The following is a 22,968-nucleotide window of genomic DNA, read 5'->3' on the forward strand; positions in this document are numbered from 1 at the left end:
TGGCTGTTTGCATAGGGTCGTTGTCCTGTTGGAAGGTGAACCTTCGCCCCAGTCTGAGGTCCTGAGTGCTCTGGAGCAGGTTTTAATCAAGGATATCTCTGTACTTTGCTCCGTTCATCTTTCCCTCGATCTTGACTAGTCTCCCAGTCCCTGCCACTGAAAAACATCCCCACAGCATGATGCTGCCAGCACTATGCTTCACGGTAGTGATGGTGCCAGGTTTCCTTCAGACGTGACGCTTGGCATTCAGGCCAAAGAGTTCAATCTTGTTTCTCATGGTCTGGTGACTTTTGGCAAACTCCAAGCGGGCTGTCGTGTGCCTTTTACTGAGGAGTGGCTTCTGTCTGGCCACTCAACCTTCAAGGCCTCCTGGAAGGTTCTCCCATCTCCACAGAGGAACTCTGGAGCTTTGTCAGAGTGACCATCGGGTTCTTGGTCACCACCCTGATCAAGGCCCTTCTCCCCTGACTGTTCAGTTTGGCCAGGCGGCCAGCTCTAGGAAAAGTCTTGGTGCTTCCAAACTTCTTCCATTTAAGAATAATGGAGGCCACTGTGTTCTTGGGGACCTTCAATGCTGCAAGAATACCCTTTCCCTGAGCTGTGCCAAAACACAATCCTTTCTCGGAGCTCTACGGACAATTCATTCAACGTCATGGCTTGGTTTTTGCTCTGACATGCACTGTCAACTGTGGGACCTTATATAGACAGGTGTGTGCCTTTCCAAATCATGTCCAATCAATTGAATTTACCACAGGTGGACGGACTCCAATCAAGTTGTACAAACATCTCAATGCTGATAAATGGAAACAGGATGCACCGGAGCTCAATTTCAAAAACCTGTTTTCGCTTTGTCAGTTTGTGGTATTGTGTGGAGATTTAAGAGGAAAATGTTTAATTTAATCCATTTTAAAATGTAACATAACAAATGTAAAAAAAGTAAAGGGGATGAATACTTCACGAATGCACTGTAAGAGTAAAAAACAACCACATATCACAGTCATTGCAAGTAAAACTTTCCTCAAAGCAGCTATCAATAAAAATCTGTTCTCATTGTGTATTATCTTGACAGCTTCAAATAAATGACAGATAATTGCCAGTCTAACTGGAGATGAGCGCTCAAAGATAACACTCAAGTTATTTCGTTGCAAGTGAATATTCTTACCCCAATAAATGGCACAAACTTCTGACAGGAGTCCTCGTCAGGGCTGAGGGAGCGAATGGATAACATATAACAAATGTTAGTTTCGCGTTAACACACTCCCTGTTTGGATGTGGTGGTGTGATGGGTCTGAAGGAAGAATGAGTTTGTGTGTGTGGCTAAGGGATGTCCAATCGGAATCGATGAGACATGGCTTCTCAGAAGTGGTTTTCCAGTGGTTCTGGAAAACCAGGAACATTTTGGGAATGAAGGTCACGCCGCGATGAGAATGCCAGGGAACGCTCCTTACAACCGACCCCTAAACGGGTGCGTTGTAAGCCTGCCGTGACGTGAGCAGTGGAGGACTGAGTGAGGGGATTAACATTGTTGGTGACATTGAATGTGAACCCAATATACAGGGTGAGTTCTGCAATCCCGCTGGTTTTGGATTCTCAGTACTTAAGAATACTGATTGGCTGAAAAAAAAATCAACACGAAAATCAACAGAACTATGACACTCAAGGACCAGAGCTGTGCACACCCGGTATACAGTGCGAGGCAAATCCTAACTTCCATTTAGGTACATTTTCACTTAGTTATTCATTGATGTCAATGGGAGACGAAGCAAAAAGTTTACTTAAGTAGAAGTTAGAATTCACCCCTGTATTTGTAAAGGGTTAAAGTATAGTTAGCATATTTCATTTGTTCGGTCCCAGTCGACTACTTCTGTGTGAAGTTGGTAGTGCTGCCGTCTTCTTCCCAAAGCTATCCTTGCCCATTTCTCACAAATCCCACCCAAATTAGCTCAAAAAGCTGGATACAGCTGGTGTAAAACCAAAATAACCTGCAAAATGAGTCCAGAGGGGGTGAAATGTTGGAGCGCATGGTGAAAAGAGCTGTGAGAAAAGCATGTTCGGACAGCAAAGAGGTAGGACAAACAGAGCATGACAAGTTCATCTCCCTCGTGAAACACGCCCGAGAGTAGCATTGACGTTTTTCTAGAGTTTTTAAAGATGGAAAAAGCATCGACTAAAATATGGAGTATACACATCTGAGACTTTGCACCCTTGCTTTTCAAAGAGAAAGACGACAAGTAGGTACAAACGTTGCACATTGAGCAAACTCAGTCGGGCCCTTGGTGTACAGTACAGTCTCCCCTGCCTATCTGACCAGAATATTATCTAGGACAGGGCTCTCCAACCCTGTTCCTGGAGAGCTATGATCCTGTAGGTTTTCACTAACTCTAATCTAGGGCACCTGATTCTAATAAATAGCCGGTTGATGAATCGGTTTAGTTATAATTGGGGTTGGAGCAAAAACAGTCCAGGAACATTGTTGTAGAGCCCTGATCTAGGATAATCTTCAGGTGTGTCTCAATATTCTAACGCGGCTTCCTCTCCTGGTTTCCTGTTCTTCAATGGCACTGATCTGAAAACACATGATAAATGAAAGCATTACTCCTCTCTGCAGAGTTTGGACTCGATCGGCTCTCGTCATGTTCTGACAATGCTCAGTGGACTCTGTCTCTGTCACCAAGGGGAGACTGGGATTAGCCAACCAAAAGTCACCTTTCAGCACCCCTTTGTTCCTATAATACAGTGCACTGTGACTTTTATACGCCTGGTAATTGTTAAGGTGACCTTTAAATGTTTGAGTGCTCATCCTCCCTGGTGGATATAAAGTGTGTGTGTGTGTGTGTGTGTGTGTGTGTGTGTGTGTGTGTGTGTGTGTGTGTGTGTGTGTGTGTGTGTGTGTGTGTGTGTGTGTGTGTGTGATTATACTCTTACAAGGCCAACATTGTTTTCTGAGGTGGGTCAACAGTGACATCTGAGCAGAGATTTGAAAACAACAGTCACACATGCAGGTGTGTGTGTCGAGTGTGTCACGTGGCTGGTGTTCTCTACCTCCGCACTATGCACTCCTTCCTCCCTCCCTCCCTCCCTCCTTCCATCTCTTCAAACCACCTAATTACATCTCCACTGTCACCGCTCCTTCTTTACACTCGTCCTCCTCTCTCTGAGGTAATAGGAAAGAACACATCAATGTCAACCTTTTTCCCTTAGATCTCATTGAGTCAACAGCCGTTCCCAACTTTAAAGAGCAATGTATGTGGGAGACCTTAAAAGGTAGAGTCAGCAATGTGACATCGTCAAACACAGCGGGGCGACTTCCCGATTACATATTTCAACAATAACAGGGTTTCAATCCACCAAGATGGCCAGTATTGGCTCTTTCCAATTTGCACGTTCGGCACTCCTTTGAGGCATGCCGACATTGGAAAGATCCAATAATGGCAGCCTTAGAAGATTCGACTTTTGTTGTTGACTTCTGTAAGCAGGAAGTCACCCCGCAGTGTATGATGATGTCATATTGCTGACTGTACCTTTAATGCGGTTGTATATTATCCAAAATCCACATATCCAAACCAAATCCAAACCAAAAGCCAACCAAGCCAGACAAGTGGTTATTAAGACAGTAAGACATGCAAAAACTCAAATCAATTCGGGGGTAGTCGATGCAGACCAGATATGAAGTTAAGACGAACAGCGAGTTATGTGTGGGTGGGTTAGACAACAAACAGAACAGGTTGGTGGACAAAATGCAACACAGCAGGGGGGGAGGGGTCAAACGGAAGGCTGCGGCCAGGTACCTGATGTAAAAATCAAAATACAAGCTTCTCTTCCTTGAATGCAAATGAAAGAAAAAGGTAGAATAACTCAGTGTGGTAAAATGGTACGAGTCGTCGTTGTTCTTTCTTCATGAGTTGTGAGTCAACTGTCACAAAATATGTTCTGTCAAAGTGGAGTTGACATGTTATTATTCTGTTGGTGCTAATTTAAATAAGCGAATGTGGTCGATGAATGTGATTGAATATGGTTGAAATTAGCAATACTAGTGTTGCTTTTTCCAAAGATAAATTAATGAGAATGTAGCCACTAAATTGACAAATCTGACATGTAGAGGGAGCACTTGCTACACAATAGATAATCCAAATATAGTTTAATAGCATAATAGAATAATAGCATACAAAAATATCTACATACATAATATCTACATTTTACCAGACATTTCATAAACACATGCACAGGCGTGCATGCGCACACACACACCCTTAAATATCACCCATTCATTCTGCACTCACACGCTTGCTTGCACACACACACACCTTACCTTTTCTGTTTGTAGGTGAGCATGGCCTCAGAGATGGGACACTGGTGTGAGACGCTGGCCCCAGCCAGGTACTGAGACACGCGGCCTGCTACATCAATGTTGTCTACGGAAACTCAAAGTGGAGGGCACAACCTATCATGTTTTTGTTCTTCCACTCTCTTCTTACACCCTTTTACAATCCCATTTATTATTATTCATGTATTGTATTATCATTCAACACATACAGTAATGCAACAGTAGAAGCATCAAAATATACTAATATTCTGTGGATACGAGCATATTATACTAAAATAAATATTCGGTAAAACTTCCTGCAATGAATACCCTGTACAATAAATATTAACATATATTTTGTAATAATGTTTTTAATAATAAATACAATATTAAAATTAACAAACTAGCACATTTTAAGAACAATTATAAAGACTTTAGCAAATTTGAAGAAAATTATGCCGAAATTCTATCAGCATATCGACTGTAGTACTCGCGCTGCTGAAACATTAGACCACTGTTACTCCAACTTCCGGGATAGAAGCCCCCCCCCCCCTCCTTTCGGGCAAATCTGAGCACGACTCCATTTTGCTCCTCCCTTCCTATAGGCAGAAACTCAAACAGGAAGTACCTGTGCTAAGGACTATTCAATGCTGGTCTGACCAAATCGGAATCCACGCTTCAAGATTGTTTTGATCACGCAGACTGGGATATGTTTCGGGTAGCTTCCGGGAATAATATTGACGAATATACTGAAACGGTAATTGCCTTTATCAGGAAGTGTATAGGATATGTTGTACCACTGTGACTATTAAAACCTACCCTAACCAGAAACCGTGGAGAGATGGCAGCATTCGTGCAAAACTGAAAGCGCAAACCACCACATTTAAACATAACAAGGTGTCTGGGAATATGGCAGAATACAAACAGAGCAGTCATTCCCTCCGCATGGCAATCAAACAGGCAAAACGTCAGTATAGAAACAAAGTGGAATCGCAATTCAACGGCTCAGGCACGAGACATGTGTGTCAGGGTCTACAGACAATCACGGACTACAAAAGGAAAACCAGCCACGTCGCAGACACCGACGCCTTGCTTTCCGGACAAGCTAAACACCTTCTTTGCCCGCTTTGAGGATAACACAGTGCCACCGACGTGACCCGCTACCAAGGACTGTGGGCTCTCCTTCGTTGCCGACGTGAGTAAGACATTTAAAAAGTGGTAACCCTCGCAAGGCTGCCGGCCCAGACGGCTGGCTGGTGTGTTTACGGACGTATTCAATCTCTCCCTTTCCCAGTCTGCTGTCCCCACATACTTCAAGATGGGCACCATTGTTCCTGTACACAAGAATGCAAAGATAACTGAACTAAATGACTATCGCCCCGTAGCACTCACCTCTGTCATCATGAAGTGCTTTGAGAGACTTGTTAAGGATCATATCACCTCCAACCTACCTGTCACCCTAGACCCACTTCAATTTGCATACCGCCCCAAAAGGTCAACAGATGATGCAATCGCTATCACACTGCACACTGCCCTATCCCATCTGGACAAGAGGAACACCTATGTAAGAATGCTCTTCATTGACTATAGCTCAGCATTCAACACCATAGTACCCTCCAAGCTCATCATTAAGCCCGAGGCCCTGGGTCTGAACCACGCCCTGTGCAATTGGGTCCTGGACTTCCTGACGGGCCAGCACCATGTACTGAAAGTAGGAAACAACACCTCCACTTCGCTGATCCTCAACACTGGGGCCCCACAAGGGTGCGTCCTCAGCCCCATCCTGAAGTACCTGTTCACCCATGACTGCGTGGCCAAGCATGCCTCCAACTCAATCATCAAGTTTGCAGACGACACAGTAGTAGGATTGATTACGAACGACGACGAGACAGCCTACAGGGAGGTGGTGAGGGCACTGGGAGTGTGGTGCCAGGAAAATAACCTCACTCAACGTCAACAAAAAAAAAGAAAATTATTGTGGACTTCAGGAAACAGCAGAGGGAGCATACCCCCATCCACATCGACGGGACAGTAGTGGAGAAGGTGGAACGTTTTAAGTTCCTCGGCGTACATATCACTGACAAACTGAAATGGTCCACCCACACAGAAAGTGTGGTGAAGAAGGTGCAACACTGCCTTTTCAACCTGGTGAGGCTGAAAAATTTGGCTTGTCACCTAAAACCCTCACAATCTTTTACAGATGCGCAATTGAGAGCATCCTGTTGGGCTGTATCACCACATGGTATGGCAACTGCACCGACCACAACCGCAGGGCTCTCCAGAGGGTGGTGCGGTCTGCACCAACGCATCACCGGGGGCAGACTATCTGCCCTTCAGGACACCTACAGCACCTGATGTCACAGAAAGGCCTAAAATATCATCAAGGACAACAACCACCCGAGCCACTGCCTGTTTCCCCGCTATCATCCAGAAGGCGAGGTCAGCCCAAGTGCATCAAAGCTGCGACCGAGAGATTGAAAAACAGCTTCTAACTCAAGGCCATCAGACTGTTAAATAGCCATCACTAGCACAGAGGCTGCAGCCTATATACACAGACTTCAAATCATTGGCCACTTGAATAAATGGAACACTAGTCACTTTAATAATGGTTTACATATCTTGCATTACTCATCTCATATGTAAACCCAGCAAAAAAAGAAACGTCCTCTCAATGTCAACTGCGTTTATTTTCAGCAAACTTAACATGTGTAAATATTTGTATGAGAATAACAAGATTCAACAACTGAGACAAACTGAACAAGTTCCACAGACATGTGACTAACAGAAATGGAATAATGTGTCCCTGAACAAGGGGGGGGGGTCAAAATCAAAAGTAACAGTCAGTATCTGGTGTGGCCACCAGCTGCATTAAGTACGGCTGCGCATGAGATCCGGGCTCTTCGCTGGCCATGGCAGAACTCACATTCCTGTCTTGCAGGAAATCACGCACAGCACGAGCAGTATGGCTGGTGGCATTGTCATGCTGGAGGTTCATGTCAGCCTGCAGGAAGGGTACCACATGAGGGAGGAGGATGTCTTTCCTGTAACGCACAGCGTTGAGATTGCAGGCAATGACATCAAGCTCAGTACGATGATGCTGTGACACTCCGCCCCAGACCATGACAGACCCTCCACCTCCAAATCGATCCCACTCCAGAGTACAGGCCTCTGTGTAACGATAAATGCAAATCCAGACAAAATCGCGACTCGTCAGTGAAGAGCAGTCCTGTCTGGTCCAGCGACAGTGGGTTTGTGCCCATAGGCGACGTTGTTGCTGGTGATGTAAGGCAGATGCTCACCAGACAACAGGCCTACAAGCTCTCAGTCCAGCCTCTCTCAGCCTATTGGAGACAGTCTGAGCACTGATGGAGGGATTGTGCGTTCCTGGTGTAACTAGGGCAGTTGTTGTTGCCATCCTGTACCTGTCCCGCAGGTGTGGTGTTCGGATGTACCGATCCTGTGCAGGTGTTGTTACACGTGGTATGCCACTGCGAGGACCATCAGCCGTCCGTCCCGTTTCCCTGTAGCGCTGTCTTAGGCGTCTCACAGTACGGACATTGCAATTTATTGCCCTGGCCACATCTGTAGTCCTCATGCCTCCTTGCAGCATACCTAAGGCACGTTCACGCAGATGAGCAGGGACCCTGGGCATCTTTCTTTTGGTGTTTTTCAGAGTCAGTAGAAAGGCCTCTTTAGTGTCCTACGTTTTCATAACTGTGACCTTAATTGCCTACCGTCTGTAAGCTGTTAGTGTCTTAACGACCGTTCCACAGGTGCATGTCCATGAATTATTTATGGTTCATTGAACAAGCATGGGAAACAGTGTTTATAACCTTTATTTTAATTTTTACAAACTATCTTTGAAAGACAGGGTCCTTTCTTTGTTTGCTGTTTATACACTGTATTCTATACTATTCTACTGCATCCTAGTCTATGCTGCTCTGACATTGCCTGTCCATATATTTATATATTTATCCTTAATTCCATTCTTTACTTAGATTGATGTGTATTGGGTATATGTTGTGAAATTGTTAGATGTTACATGTTAGATGTTGCCGCACTGTCGTAACTAGAAGCACAAGCATTTCGCGAAACCCGCAATAACATCTGCTAGACACGTGTAGGTGATCAATAACATTGTTTTGATGTGACGCATAATGCACCATAATGCTGATAGACGTTCCTAAACATCTGTCACTGCATGAAGCATTATGAGCAGATCCCTATCAGATCCCTATCATGCACGGTGCTTGCCTACGGAGCTGTGAGGGGAACGGCACCTCCGTACCTTCAGGCTCTGATCAGGCCCTACACCCAAACAAGGGCACTGCGTTCATCCACCTCTGGCCTGCTCGCCTCCCTACCTCTGAGGAAGTACAGTTCCCGCTCAGCCCAGTCAAAACTGTTCGCTGCTCTGGCACCCCAATGGTGGAACAAACTCCCTCACGACGCCAGGTCAGCGGAGTCAATCACCACCTTCCGGAGACACCTGAAACCCCACCTCTTTAAGGAATACCTAGGATAGGATAAAGTAATCCTTCTAACCCTCCCCCCTTAAAAGAGTTAGATGCACTATTGTAAAGTGGTTGTTCCACTGGATATCATAAGGTGAATGCACCAATTTGTAAGTCGCTCTGGATAAGAGCGTCTGCTAAATGACTTAAATGTAAATGTAAATGTACTGTGGCTCATAATAAGCGTTTGCTGCTCCAGCTCTCTGCTGTACCTGATGTTGGGGCCTCCAGTCTGCCGAACAAGTCCCTCCAGCCAGCGTCCATGAAGATGTTGTTGAACTTGCTGTCGAACGAAGACATGTGTTTGGCCAGAGGATGAGTGCCTGCAGAGGGAGGAGCAGACTGATTAGAAGGCCACAGCAAAACAAAACAGAGTCCAGCTTTTGTAGTCTGTGTGTTGTTAGCCTGCTATGATACCCAGGGTCCTATATGAGATCTGTTCCTGCAACTAGTGTTTTGTGTGCAGTTTTCCATTTGACGTCAATGCATGTTTTACGGGAGTCTTGCGTTATGCGTGCAGAATTGTAATTGGCCATTCTTTTCTACAGTTTATGGACTTTTCCAATGCATTAATGATATTTTCAAATGATCCCCTAAATCTACTGAATTGAAATGGAATTGACGACTAACCCGAACTCCATTGCGATTGGCTGAATTGCTGCTTACCAACAGGGATGACCAGGAAGCGGATGTAGCTGAGCCAATCCGGCGTCTTGTTGGCCAACTGCTCCACGAAGCACCTGAGGATGGTGCTGAGGTAACTCTGGTCTCCGGCCACCGCCACTTTGATGGTGGGGGGTGTCTGGGCATTGCAGTTACAGCTAGTCAGAGAAGTGGGGGGGAAAAACATGAGAAACAGCAACTTGTTTCCACTTTATTCTGCGCTGTAATGGAAAGTGCCACCAAAACGTTTCACATATCAAAAATTACACGGGCCTAATCATGATCATCATAAGATCCACTCGCCTTGGTGACCACGAAATTAAAATTCACGTGAAAAAGTCCACAAGAAACATTGACATTTTTACAATGAAGCAAAGACAAAGTGAAATCGATTTGTTCCTCTCAACTACAACCATTGAATTAGAAAGAGGAAGGAAGCGAGTTCTTACAATCTCTGGATCCTGGTGACTATGGTGTTGAAGGCTGCATGGACATCCGCACCAGAGATGGTGCACACGATAGGCTGGCTGTGCTCATGGAGAATCTCAGATAGATACTGCCGGGAGGGAGGGAATGAGAGACAGAGGGCAGAGAGAGAAAGGGGTTGAAAAGGGGTTTCAAGACAGAGGTGAGACGGTGCTTGGGATCAACGGGGCTTGGGATCAATGGGGCTTGGGATCAACAGGGCTAGTCAATCAGAAGCCGACTCAAAAGGCCTCAGGTCTGTGCATGTGAGTGTACAAGCGCGCACGTCTGTGTTTGTGAGCGCACATGCTTCAGAGTTGCATTATGTTTACATAAGCAATGGATTCCACGATTGTTAAGCCTTTCTCCAGCTAGGAGAAAAAAAGAACAAACCTGATCTTGCACATGTTCAAAAAATGAGGATGTTTATTGAGTGCACAGCTGATGCAAATGCTACTGATTGAGTAGCATAATACACTATATGTACAGTTGAAGTCGGAAGTTTACATAAACAAGTTTTAATGACTCCAACCTAAGTGTATCAACCACTCCACAAATGTCTTGTTAACAAACTATAGTTTTGGCAAGAACATCTACTTTGGGCATGACAAGTAATTTTTCCAACAATTGTTTACAGACAGATTATTTCACTTAGAATTCACTGTGTCACAATTCTAGTGGGTCAGAAGTTCACATAAACGAAGTTGACTGTGCCTTTAAACAGCTTGGAAAATTCCAGAAAATGAAGTCATGGCTTTAGAAGCTTCTGATAGGCTAATTGACATAATTTGAGTCAATTGGAGGTGTACCTGTGGATGTATTCCAAGGCCTACCTTCAAACTCAGTGCCTCGTTGCTTGACATCATGGGAAAATCAAAAGAAATCAGCCAAGACCTCAGGAAAAAAATTGTAGACCTCCACAATTCTGGTTCATCCTCAGGAGCAATTTCCAAACGCCTGAAGGTACCACGTTCATCTGTACAAACAATAGTATGCAAGTATAAACACCATGAGACCACGAAGTCGTCATACTGCTCAGGAAGGAGACGCGTTCTGTCTCCTAGAAATGAACCTACTTTGGTGCAAAAAGAGCAAATCAATCCCAGAACAACAGCAAAGGACCTTGTGAAGATGCTGGAGGAAACAGGTACAAAAGTATCTATTTCCACAGTAAAACGAGTCCTATATTGACATAACCTGAAAGGCCGCTCAGCAAGGAAGAATCCACAGGTTTGCAACTGCACATGGGGACAAAGATCGTACTTTTTGGAGAAATGTCCCCTGGTCTGATGAAACAAAAATAGAACGGTTTGGCCATAATGACCATGGTTAATAAAATAATGACCCAGGAATAGATATAGCCCTTGCTTCACTCCAGACCTGACTGCCCTTGACCAGCACAAAAACATCCTGTGGCATACTGCATTAGCATCGAATAGCCCCCATGATATGCAACTTTTCAGGGAAGTTAAGAACCAATATACACAGGCAGTTAGGAAAGCTAAGGCTAGCTTTTTCAAACAGAAATTCGCATCCTGTAGCACAAACTCAAAACAAGTTCTGGGACACTAAAGTCCATGGAGAATAAGAGCACCTCCTCCCAGCTGCCCACTGCACTGAGGCTATGAAACATTGTCACCACCGATAAATCCACCATAATTGAGAATTTCTCTACGGCTGGCCATGCTTTCCACCTGGCTACACCCCCCACAGAAACTCGCCCAAGCCTCCCCATGGACCCCTACAAATCAGCCGGTCTATACAATCTGGACCCTCTCTTTCTAAAATTATCTGCCGAAATTGTTGCAACCCCTATTTCGTATCGCCTGAGATTCACAAAGATTGGAAAGCTGCAGCAATCATCCCCCTCTTCAAAGGGGGAGACACTCTAGACCCAAACTTCTACAGACCTATATCTATCCTACCCTGCCTTTCTAAGGGCTTCAAAAGCCAAGTTAACAGATTACTGACCATTTCGAATCCCACAGTACCTTCTCCGCTATGCAATCTGGTTTCAGAGCTGGTCATGGGTGCACCTCAGCCACGCTCAAGGTCCTAAACGACATCATAACCGCCATCGATAAGAGACATTACTGTGCAGCCGTATTCAACGACCTGGCCAAGGCTTTCGACTCTGTCAATCAGCACATTCATATCGGCAAAGCCTTAGTTTCTCAAATGACTGCCTCGCCTGGTTCACCAACTACTTCTCTGATCGAGTTCAGTGTGTCAAATCGGAGGGCCTGTTGTCCGGACCTCTGGCAGTCTCTATGGGGGTGCCACAGGGTTCAATTCTCGGGCCGACTCTTCTCCGTATACATCAATGATGTCGCACTTGCTGCTGGTGATTCTCTGATCCACCTCTATGAAGATGACACCATTCTGTATACTTCTGGCCCTTCTTTGGACACTGTGTTAATTAACCTCCAGACGAGCTTCAATGCCATACAACTTGCCTTCCGTGGCCTTCAACTGCTCTTAAATGCAAGTAAAACGAAATGCATGCTCTTCAAACGATCGCTGCCTGCACCTGTCCGCCCATCCAGCATCATTACTCTGGACGGTTGTGACTTGGAATATGTGGACAACTACAAATAGCTAGGTGTCTGGCTAGACTGTAAACTCTCCTTCCAGACTCACAATAAGCATCTCCAATCCAAAATTAAAATCTAGAATCGGCTTCCTATTTCGCAATAAAGCATCCTTCACTCATGCTGCCAAACTTACCCTCGTAAAACTGACCATCCTACCAATCCTCGACTTCGGCGATGTCATGTACAAAATAGCCTCCAACACTCAACAAATTGGATGCAGTCTATCACAGTGTCATCCGCTTTGTCACCAAAGCCCCATATACTACCCACCACTTCGACCGGTACGCTCTTGTTGGCTGGCCCTCGCTACATATTCGTTGCCAAACCCACTGGCTCCAGGTCATCTACAAGTTTTTTGCTAGGTAAACCCCCGCTCACTGGTCACCATAGCAGCACCCACAGATATATCTCACTGGTCACCTCCAAAGCCAATTCCTCCTTTGGCCGCCTTTCCTTTGGCCGCCAGTTCTCTGCTGCCAATGACTGGAACGAACTGCAAAAATCACTGAAGTTGGAGACTCATATCACCCTCACTAGCTTAAAGCACCAGCTGTCAGAGCATCTCAGAGATCACTGCACCTGTACATAGCCCAACTGTAAATAGCCCATCCAACTACCTCATCCCAATACTGTATTTATTTATTTATCTTGCTCCTTTGCACCCCAGTATCTCTACTTGCACATTCATCTTCTGCACATCTATCACTCCAGTGTTTAAATTGGTATATTGTAATTACTTTGCCACCATAGCCTATTTATTGCCTTACCTCCCTTATACTACCTCATTTGCACACCGACTTTTCTTTTTACCCCCTTTTTCGTGGTATCCAATTGTTAGTAGTTACTGTCTTGTCTCATCGCTACAACTCCCGTACGGACTCGGGAGAGGCGAAGGTCGAGAGCCATGCGTCCTCCGAAACACAACCCAACCAAGCCGCACTGCTTTTTAACACACATCCAACCCGGAAGCCAGCCGCACCAATGTGTTGGAGGAAACACCGAAACACCTAGCGACCTGGTCAGCGTGCACTGTGCCCGGCCCGCCACAGGAGTCACTAGTGCGCGATGAGACAAGGATATCCCTACCGGCCAAACCCTCCCGGACGACGCTAGGCCAATTGTGCGCCGCGCCATGGGCCTCCCGGTCGCGGCCGGCTGCGACAGAGCCTGGACTCAAACCCAGAGTCTCTGGTGGTACAGCTAGCACTGCGATGCAGTGCCTTAGACCACTGCGCCACCCGGGAGGCCCATATATAGACTTTTTCTACTGTATTATTGACTGTATGTTTTGTTTATTCCATGTGTAACTCTGTGTTGTTGTATGTGTCGAACTGCTTTGCATTATCTTTGCCAGGTCGCAGTTGTAAATGAGAGCTTGTTCTCAACTAGCCTACCTGGTTAAATAAATGTGAAATAAATAAATAAAAATAGTTATGCTTGGAGGAAAAAGGGGGAGGCTTGAAAGCCGAAGAACACCATCCCAACCGTGAAGCACGGGGGTGGCAACATCATGCTGCTTTGCTGCAGGAGGGACTGGTGCACTTCACAAAATAGATGGCATCCCGAGGTAGGAAAATTATGTGGATATATTTTTTAATTTTTTTTAATTTTAAAATTGTATCCCCTTTTCTCCCCAATTTTCGTGGTATCCAATCGCTAGTAATTACTATCTTGTCTCATCGCTACAACTCCCGTACGGGCTCGGGAGAGACGAAGGTCGAAAGCCATGCGTCCTCCGAAGCACAACCCAACCAAGCCGCACTGCTTCTTAACACAGCGCGCCTCCAACCCGGAAGCCAGCCGCACCAATGTGTCGGAGGAAACACCGTGCACCCGCCCCCCTCGGTTAGCGCGCACTGCGCCCGGCCCGCCACAGGAGTCGCTGGAGCGCGATGAGACAAGGATATCCCTACCGGCCAAACCCTCCCTAACCCGGACGACGCTAAGCCAATTGTGCGTCGCCCCACGGACCTCCCGGTCGCGGCCGGCTGCGACAGAGCCTGGGCGCGAACCCAGAGACTCTGGTGGCGCAGCTAGCACTGCGATGCAGTGCTCTAGACCACTGCGCCACCCGGGAGGCCCTTATGTGGATATATTGAAGCAACATCTCAAGACATCAGTCAGGAAGTTAAAGCTTGGTCGCAAATGGCTCTTCCAAATGGACAATGACCCCAAGCATACTTCCAAAGTTGTGGCAAAATGGCTTAAGGACAACAAAGTCAAGGTATTGGAGTGGCCATCACAAAAGCCCTGACCTCAATCCTATAGAACATCTGTGGGCAGAACTGAAAAAGCGTGTGCGAGCAAGGAGGCCTACAAACCTGACTCAGTTACACCAGCTCTGTCAGGAGGAATGGGCCAAAATTCACCCAACTTATTGTGGAAATTTTGTGGAAGGCTACATGAAACGTTTTACCCAAGTTAAACAATTTAAAGGCAATGCTACCAAATACTAATTGAGTGTATGTAAACTTCTGACCCACTGGGAATGTGATGAAATAAATAAGGTGAAATAAATCATTCTCTACTATTATTATGACATTTCACATTCTTAAAATAAAGTGGTGATCCTAACTGACCTAAGACAGGGCATTTTTACCAGGATTAGATAAATGTCAGGAATTGTGAAAAACAGTTTAAATGTATTTGGCTAAGATGTATGTAAACTTCAGACTTCAACTGCATATGGTAAGAGGGTAATTTCATCGTCTTTATACAATACTGTAATGACGATTTTGTAACGTTCCAATTGATTGATTTCCAAAAAAGCGGATACCAATGGTTTTGAATGATTTTATATGACCAGATAGTAGCCTTTGTTTTTTACCACTTAATTAGTCACACTGACCAACATAAACACAAAAGTGGCCTACCTGGCCCTGCCAGTCTGTGGTGTTGATGAGGATGATGCTCTCAGGGAGCTGCTCGTCAGAGATAAGGATCTGGTTTAGCTGGTCGTACACCAACTTCCTGGGGACCTGGCGGAGGAAGAGGCAGAAGTAAAAGACATGACCTATCTGTTATACACATATGTAGATCTTGTACACACACATACTAGCTTACTGCACTATCGTACACACACACTCACACACACCTGGACAGCGATCCTGGATTCCGGGGATGTCTCGCTGTCGATGCTGCTGGTCCTGTCACTCTGGGCCTTGGAGTTCTGCCGGTCCTTCATGGACGTGCTCCTAGGACGCCTCTGCAGCTTGTTCTCGGTTTTACTGTGGACCACAAACAGGCACGGACCCAATGAAGCACTGAGCCAGGTTGAACCACTGCTGAGAAATCTTAATAATAAAAAAAAAACGTTATTCACAAATACTAAGTAGTAGATATGCCTACAGCAGAATTCAGACAATCCTGGCCATCTAATCCTTCTCGTTGACTCTCCCCAGCAAAAGCTTTTTAAGCTTTTGTTCCGGAAGCATTTTATGAGCACAAAATGGCTGCCACACATTATATATGTGGTTGCTTTGAATTATCCTTGCACAATGGAGAAATGTACAATGACAAATGAGCAATGTCTGTACTGGGCAGATTGCTTATTCAATGGATCTGACTTCGATTCATCAGATGAGTAGAGTCGGTGGAAGTAGTGCTAGGGGACGTCCTTCTGCTGATCAGTTTGTTTATAGACGGGTGTAGCGGGGGAAATCACTGTATTGCGCTGAACAACCAAGACACCAGGTGCTCAATCAGAGAGGTAAACCTGATCTCACCCTCTCCCCCCCCCCCCCACTCTCTTCCTCCCTCTCTCTCATCAATTTTATTTTGGGCATGTGTCACTAGCCACTTTAAACAATGCCACTTAATATAATGTTTACATACCCTACATTACTCATCTCATATGTATATGTACACTGCTCAAAAAAATAAAGGGAACACTTAAACAACACAATGTAACTCCAAGTCCATCACACTTCTGTGAAATCAAACTGTCCAATTAGGAAGCACCACTGATTGACAATAAATTTCACATGCTGTTGTGCAAATGGAATAGACAAAAGGTGGAAATTATAGGCAATTAGCAAGACACCCCCAAAAAAGGAGTGATTCTGCAGGTGGTGACCACAGACAACTTCTCAGTTCCTATGCTTCCTGGCTGATGTTTTGGTCACTTTTGAATGCTGGCGGTGCTCTCACTCTAGTGGTAGCATGAGACGGAGTCTACAACCCACACAAGTGGCTCAGGTAGTGCAGTTCATCCAGGATGGCACATCAATGCGAGCTGTGGCAAAAAGGTTTGCTGTGTCTGTCAGCGTAGTGTCCAGAGCATGGAGGTGCTACCAGGAGACAGGCCAGTACATCAGGAGACGTGGAGGAGGCCGTAGGAGGGCAACAACCCAGCAGCAGGACCGCTACCTCCGCCTTTGTGCAAGGAGGTGCACTGCCAGAGCCCTGCAAAATGACCTCCAGCAGGCCACAAATGTGCATGTGTCTGCTCAAACGGTCAGAAACAGACTCCATGAGGGTGGTATGAGGGCCCGACGTCCACAGGTGGGGGTTGTGCTTACAGCCCAGCACCGTGCAGGACGTTTGGCATTTGCCAGAGAACACCAAGATTGGCAAATTCGCCACTGGTGCCCTGTGCTCTTCACAGATGAAAGCAGGTTCACACTGAGCACATGTGACAGACGTGACAGAGTCTGGAGACGCCGTGGAGAACGTTCTACTGCCTGCAACATCCTCCAGCATGACCGGTTTGGCGGTGGGTCAGTCATGTTGTGGGGTGGCATTTCTTTGTGGGGCCGCACAGCCCTCCATGTGCTCGCCAGAGGTAGCCTGACTGCCATTAGGTATCGAGATGAGATCCTCAGACCCCTTGTGAGACCATATGCTGACACATGCACATTTGTGGCCTGCTGGAGGTCATTTTGCAGGACTCTGGCAGTGCACCTCCTTGCACAAAGGCGGAGGTAGCGGTCCTGCTGCTGGGTTGTTGCCCTCCTACGGCCTCCTCCACGTCTCCTGATGTAATGGCCTGTCTCCTGGTAGCGCCTCCATGCTCTGGACACTACGCTGACAGACACAGCAAACCTTTTTGCCACAGCTCGCATTGATGTGCCATCCTGGATGAACTGCACTACCTGAGCCACTTGTGTGGGTTGTAGACTCCGTCTCATGCTACCACTAGAGTGAGAGCACCGCCAGCATTCAAAAGTGACCAAAACATCAGCCAGGAAGCATAGGAACTGAGAAGTGGTCTGTGGTCACCACCTGCAGAATCACTCCTTTTTTGGGGGTGTCTTGCTAATTGCCTATAATTTCCACCTTTTGTCTATTCCATTTGCACAACAGCATGTGAAATTTATTGTCAATCAGTGTTGCTTCCTAAGTGGACAGTTTGATTTCACAGAAGTGTGATTGACTTGGAGTTACATTGTGTTGTTTAAGTGTTCCCTTTATTTTTTTGAGCAGTGTATATACTGTACTCTATATCATCTACTGCATCTTGCAATCTTTATGTAACACATGTATCACTAGCCACTTTATGTTTACATACCCTCCATTACTCATCTCATATATATATACTGTACTCTATACCATCTACTGCATCTTGCCTATGCCGTTCTGTACCATCACTCATTCATATATCTTTATGTACACATTCTTTATCCCTTTACACTTGTGTGTATAAGGTAGTAGTTGTGGAATTGTTAGGTTAGATTACTTGTTGGTTATTACTACATTGTCGGAACTAGAAGCACAAGCATTTCGCTACACTCGCATTAACATCTGCTAACCATGTGTATGTGACAAATAAAATTTGATTTGATTTACAACTCACGGCCTGGAGAGCTACTGGGTTTGTAGGCTTTGTTCCAGCCCAGCACTGAGACATCGGTTTCAAATAATTAACTAGTCACGGTCAATCTGGATCACAGTTAGTGGTATCAGGTGTATTAGTGCTGGGTAGGAATAAAGCGAGCACACCCATCCTTGTTTAGTCATAGTGTAATGGTTAATAAGCGGTACTGTGTGTGAGACTGTGCGTCTGAGCGGTTATGCATGTGGGCGGCTACCTCGGCGACATGAGTGTCTGGGACTCGGTCTTGCAGAGTTTGGCCACTGGGCCGGGCAGTTTGTCCGTGCTCAGGTCCCAGCTGATGGGAGTGGGGTTGGGGTTAGCCTCCCCTGGCCCTGTGCCAGCCCTAGTCTCCTCATCCTCCGCGTCCTGTACATAATGGACATAATGGGAGAAATATAGTTCAAAATATATATACCATTTTCAATATATAGAGATTTACAGTACATACTAGGGTATTTCACTCATTCATTGGATTTCCATCCGCTGCACCGCGTTCCCGCTGGTTCATTTCTCTCCCTAGAGATTAATTAACACTTTATTTAACAGTCCTTTTCCAGTTGGTATCGTCAGTGGGAATTCACTGACACCAGAGACACGAGTCACGAAGGTTCACCCTGTGCGAGTTGAGAACACCTGTTTTACAGGTGAACACAATTATCTGCATCCCACCCTATCCCATTTATAGTGCACTACTTTTGACCAGATCCCTATGGGCCATAAATTAGTACACTACATTGGGAATATGGTGCCATTTGGAACGCAGCCATTGAGATCATTGTTTTCTCAATTGGATCATGCCCAAGAGGTAGCAACCGCAACCAATACGTAATATGATGAAATGCACACAGTATCTAGAAATCAGCTATTTCTGTGCAGGGTACCCATTGTCGATGCATTTCAATGTGCTGTCATGGTGACCGTGACAACATCACATAACGCCTGGCAGATGTCCGCAAACACATTCACATGAAGCCCAGTGTGTGCATGTAAGTATCATGTGTTTGGCCACCCAACATCCCGTCCTTGGGCCCCAAACACAAGCCACCTCAGAGTCCGTCCCTCCCTCTCTCAAGAAATGCGTCGTCAGGTGCTCCTCGTTGCCGGGGCTCCCGGGGTGAACAAGTGCAGAGGAGGCAACGGAGCACGAGAGACAACGGTGAAACACTCTTCTCACGGACCAATACATACGCTGACGCCCTCTCTACAGCCAGCTGGACCTGGGCCTCAGAGTGGTGTCGGGGTGTTTATACATAATGTGTGTGTGTGTGTGTGAATGAGCGCGTTCATGTGTGTATGTGTGTGTACAGAATGTATGTGTGTGTGTGTGTGTGTGTGTGTGTGTACAGAATGTATGTATGTGTGTGTGTGTGTGTGCGCGCATGTATGCTTGTGTGTAATAACAGAGGTCTTTGCGGTAACAGTGTAAATGTACTCTTGTTCGCGTCAAAATGGTCGAGTGGAAAATAAACAGATGGGTGCTGATTTATGATCATGGACAAAACAGCAGCGCAGAGAGAGAGAGAGAGAGAGAGAGAGAGAAAGAGAGAAACAAAATGTTTAAGAACCCCCGGATCTATTTCCCCCGTGTCTACAGTATTTCGTTCTGTCTACATTTTAGGAATATTTACTGACAATTGCTGTTTCCATTAGGCCTGTCTTGAGTTTTTTTTAAATGCGTTTTTTTATTACTTCCATACAAATGGGTTGATGGAAACATGGTTAGTGAGAAAGAGAGAGAATGGGTAAAAAAAAGACAGGTAGAGAGAACGACAGACATCAAATGAGAGAACATGAGTGAGTTGAGGCAAAGAGACAGGCAAAAAGAGAGACAGAGTGGAAAGAAAGAGAGAGGTACTAGGAGACAGAGAGACCGGCCCAGCCCTTGATAAAGAGAGAGAACAGCAAGAGAGAAAGAGCACTTAGGATGAGCACACAATATGTTAAGCCTACAGGGATCCTCCAGAGGTTGCCCGGTGTAGAATAAAGTTGTCCTTAGACACCGATCTTGGGTCAGTTTCTCCCCACTTATGGTTAAGGTCAGAATTGGGGGAAGGGAAGCTGATCCTAGAGCTGTACCTAGGGGCAGCTTGCCCACTCACCCCTGCAGGAGACTCCAATCCGGCGCTGTCGTCTATATACTTGGTCCCTATTTGGACTTTGGCCCTGTCCGGGGACAGCAGCTCTCCACCCTAAAAGGAACAGAACACAGGACGCAGTTACCAAAACCGTCTGCTAGGGGACACCCTTGAGCATATCCTAATTCCATGTATAGAAATCACATGAACTCTATTCAGTGTGTTTTCATATGCGCCAGCTGCCAGCGAAATAGGTGACTACTAACCCTTAGGTGGCTGGCTACCCCTTAACTATCTACTTTTGTCATGACACAAGCGACATCAGATTTTCAGGAACACACTGCATTCGTGACATTTCTATCTGCAACGTTCCAGACGTTTGCTTACTTAAAGCTGTAATCCTTAATGGTGAAACTGTCACGCTCCTTTGCGATATTACAACAAACAAACAACAAAACACTGTTTTCTTCCCTATGACATTGCATGCGGGACAGAACAGCAGAATATTTACCACGCTCCTCACCGCTTCGTCAACAAAGCAAAAACAATAACAGCGGTGAGGCGGACAGTGAAACTGTTACCCGTACTGTTGATTCCAGGGTCCAACTCTGAAATGCCTTTATCGATACTGTCATAGCTGGTGTCTGCATATTTAATGAGACGATCAATGTTCTATTTTTGTGGCAATGTTTGATATGCTTGAACTGACAACAATTCCTCCTCAGTACAAATCATTTCTGCAGGCCTTAGGACAACGTGCGCGCAGAATCGATCGGGCCTTACTCAATATCTGACCCGCACACTAAGAAATCACCCACACAGTTAAAGTGTCTGGTGCAGCAGTACACGGCACTACCATACATACAATTCAGAGAATATCCAAGAATGGCCATCTAAAATTCCTGGCATATGGATGCCACACATAATTGGCTATTTAAAGGGTATAGCTACAAATGTATTAAATCTTAAATGCCTGGCATACGGATGCCAAAAATAATTAACTATTTATAGGGATAATTCATCCAAGCTACAAATGTACCTAATCTAAAATGCCTGGCATTTATATATGGATGCACTAATCATAACTATTTAAAGGGATAGTTCACCCAAGCTATATATATATATATGGATGCCACTAATCATAACTATTTAAAGGGATAGTTCATCCTTTGAAATGCCTGGGGCTTCATTTATCAATCACGTGTAGCCACAAATCTGTGTGTAAACCATGCGTGCGATCATTTCCACACAAAGTGGGAGATTTATCACAATGAACGTTTGGTTGAGAGTGTGTATATGTATGCACAGCCATGACCATGCGTACGCACAGTGATAAGTGGTGGAATAAGGGAACTGCTTGTCAAACTTAGAATTGGAAAAACACACCGGGTGTACCAAAACATTAAAACGCATGCCATTCTGGTGCACATTAAAGTGCTATCCACCCTCGTGTTTTTAGCAATGGCCACTTTTCAGCGGGAGCTTGCTGATCGGTATCTCACATCCCTGGATGAGCCAATGTTCTTCGGATGCAATCGTCAGCAAAACAAACCGTAACATACCACTTCCATACACCATCGCACAACAGGTTGAAGTCAAGAGGGGTTTCTTTGCCATCAATGGGTTCCCAAATCGAACGGAGCAATAGACGGCACACACGTCGCCATAAAACATAACCCTAACGAGTTCAAATAAGTGAACAGAAGAGGCTTCCACTCTCAATGTGCAGGCGATGTGACGTGTAAAAACACTGCTGAATTTCGTGGCCAGGTGGAACCCACGACTCGTTCATTCTGCAGAACAGCAATGTTGGCCTATACGTCTACAGGAGGGAACTGTTGAGGACGAATGGCTTATTGGTGAGTGTCGCTTACTCATTTGAAGTATATTTGCATTGCTAAAGCAACTTGAATTGTCCTCTCTTTGTAGCTATGTTTTCATTTTTACTCGTCAACCCACAACTGAGCAAACCAAATAAAACATTTTGGTTGTACTCTATTTCAGTCTAGAAGCAGTTTTTTTTTTTCTTTGCTTGTTTTGGTTGCGCCGTTGTAGGCTATTTCATGGTACGACGTTGTATATTACATACTGGCATTAAAAGGGATGATTTTTCTCATGTATGGTTAATTAGGGGTGTTTCGAAATGCAAATAGCCAAGGTCGTGCACAAGCACTGAGGCTGAGAACATTTGGTATTTATCAACAGTTATCGCCTATGTGTATGACGCTCGTAGAATTGTTTGATAAAACACTTATTTTTCGTAATTGTTTCTATGCAATATTGATAAATGATTCCCCTGGCATATATAGGAATGTCACAAATCACCACTAAAGGGATAGCTCATCCAAGCTACAAATGTTCCTCATCTTATTGATAGCTTCATAAAGAGTAAACCTGGAGATCTAAATAGACAATGGATCTGGATAGTCAGCAACCTACCCATGTTTGCATAGCTTTAGAGCATTTGAGCATTATTGGGTCAAAAAAAACTATGGGAGCGGTAGGACCTATGTTAGCATTAGCATGCTAATCCAAATTA

General features: G+C 45.4%; 1 protein-coding gene across 4 annotated transcripts in view; it reads right to left on the reverse strand.

The window, feature by feature from the left end:
• LOC139567039 (phosphofurin acidic cluster sorting protein 2-like) overlaps positions 1-22,968 on the reverse strand; it is a 97,881-nt gene that overhangs the window by 12,616 nt on the left and 62,297 nt on the right. Inside the window, exons 11-20 of one of the 4 annotated variants that reach the window (XM_071388464.1) lie at positions 20,454-20,543; positions 18,569-18,720; positions 15,634-15,766; positions 15,413-15,517; positions 9,930-10,036; positions 9,484-9,638; positions 9,030-9,140; positions 4,310-4,412; positions 3,789-3,821; positions 1,163-1,205 (exon numbers count right to left, since the gene is read on the reverse strand). In XM_071388464.1, coding sequence (XP_071244565.1) covers positions 1,163-1,205; positions 3,789-3,821; positions 4,310-4,412; positions 9,030-9,140; positions 9,484-9,638; positions 9,930-10,036; positions 15,413-15,517; positions 15,634-15,766; positions 18,569-18,720; positions 20,454-20,543 — 1,032 coding nt within the window. Of the gene's footprint in view, positions 1-1,162; positions 1,206-3,788; positions 3,822-4,309; positions 4,422-9,029; positions 9,141-9,483; positions 9,639-9,929; positions 10,037-15,412; positions 15,518-15,633; positions 15,767-18,568; positions 18,721-20,453; positions 20,544-22,968 lie in introns of all 4 variants that reach the window. The other 3 variants (XM_071388463.1, XM_071388465.1, XM_071388466.1) reach the window with 3 other exon arrangements.

The sequence above is a fragment of the Salvelinus alpinus genome, unplaced genomic scaffold (assembly GCF_045679555.1).
Source record: "Salvelinus alpinus unplaced genomic scaffold, SLU_Salpinus.1 scaffold_40, whole genome shotgun sequence".
Lineage (NCBI taxonomy): Eukaryota > Metazoa > Chordata > Actinopteri > Salmoniformes > Salmonidae > Salvelinus > Salvelinus alpinus.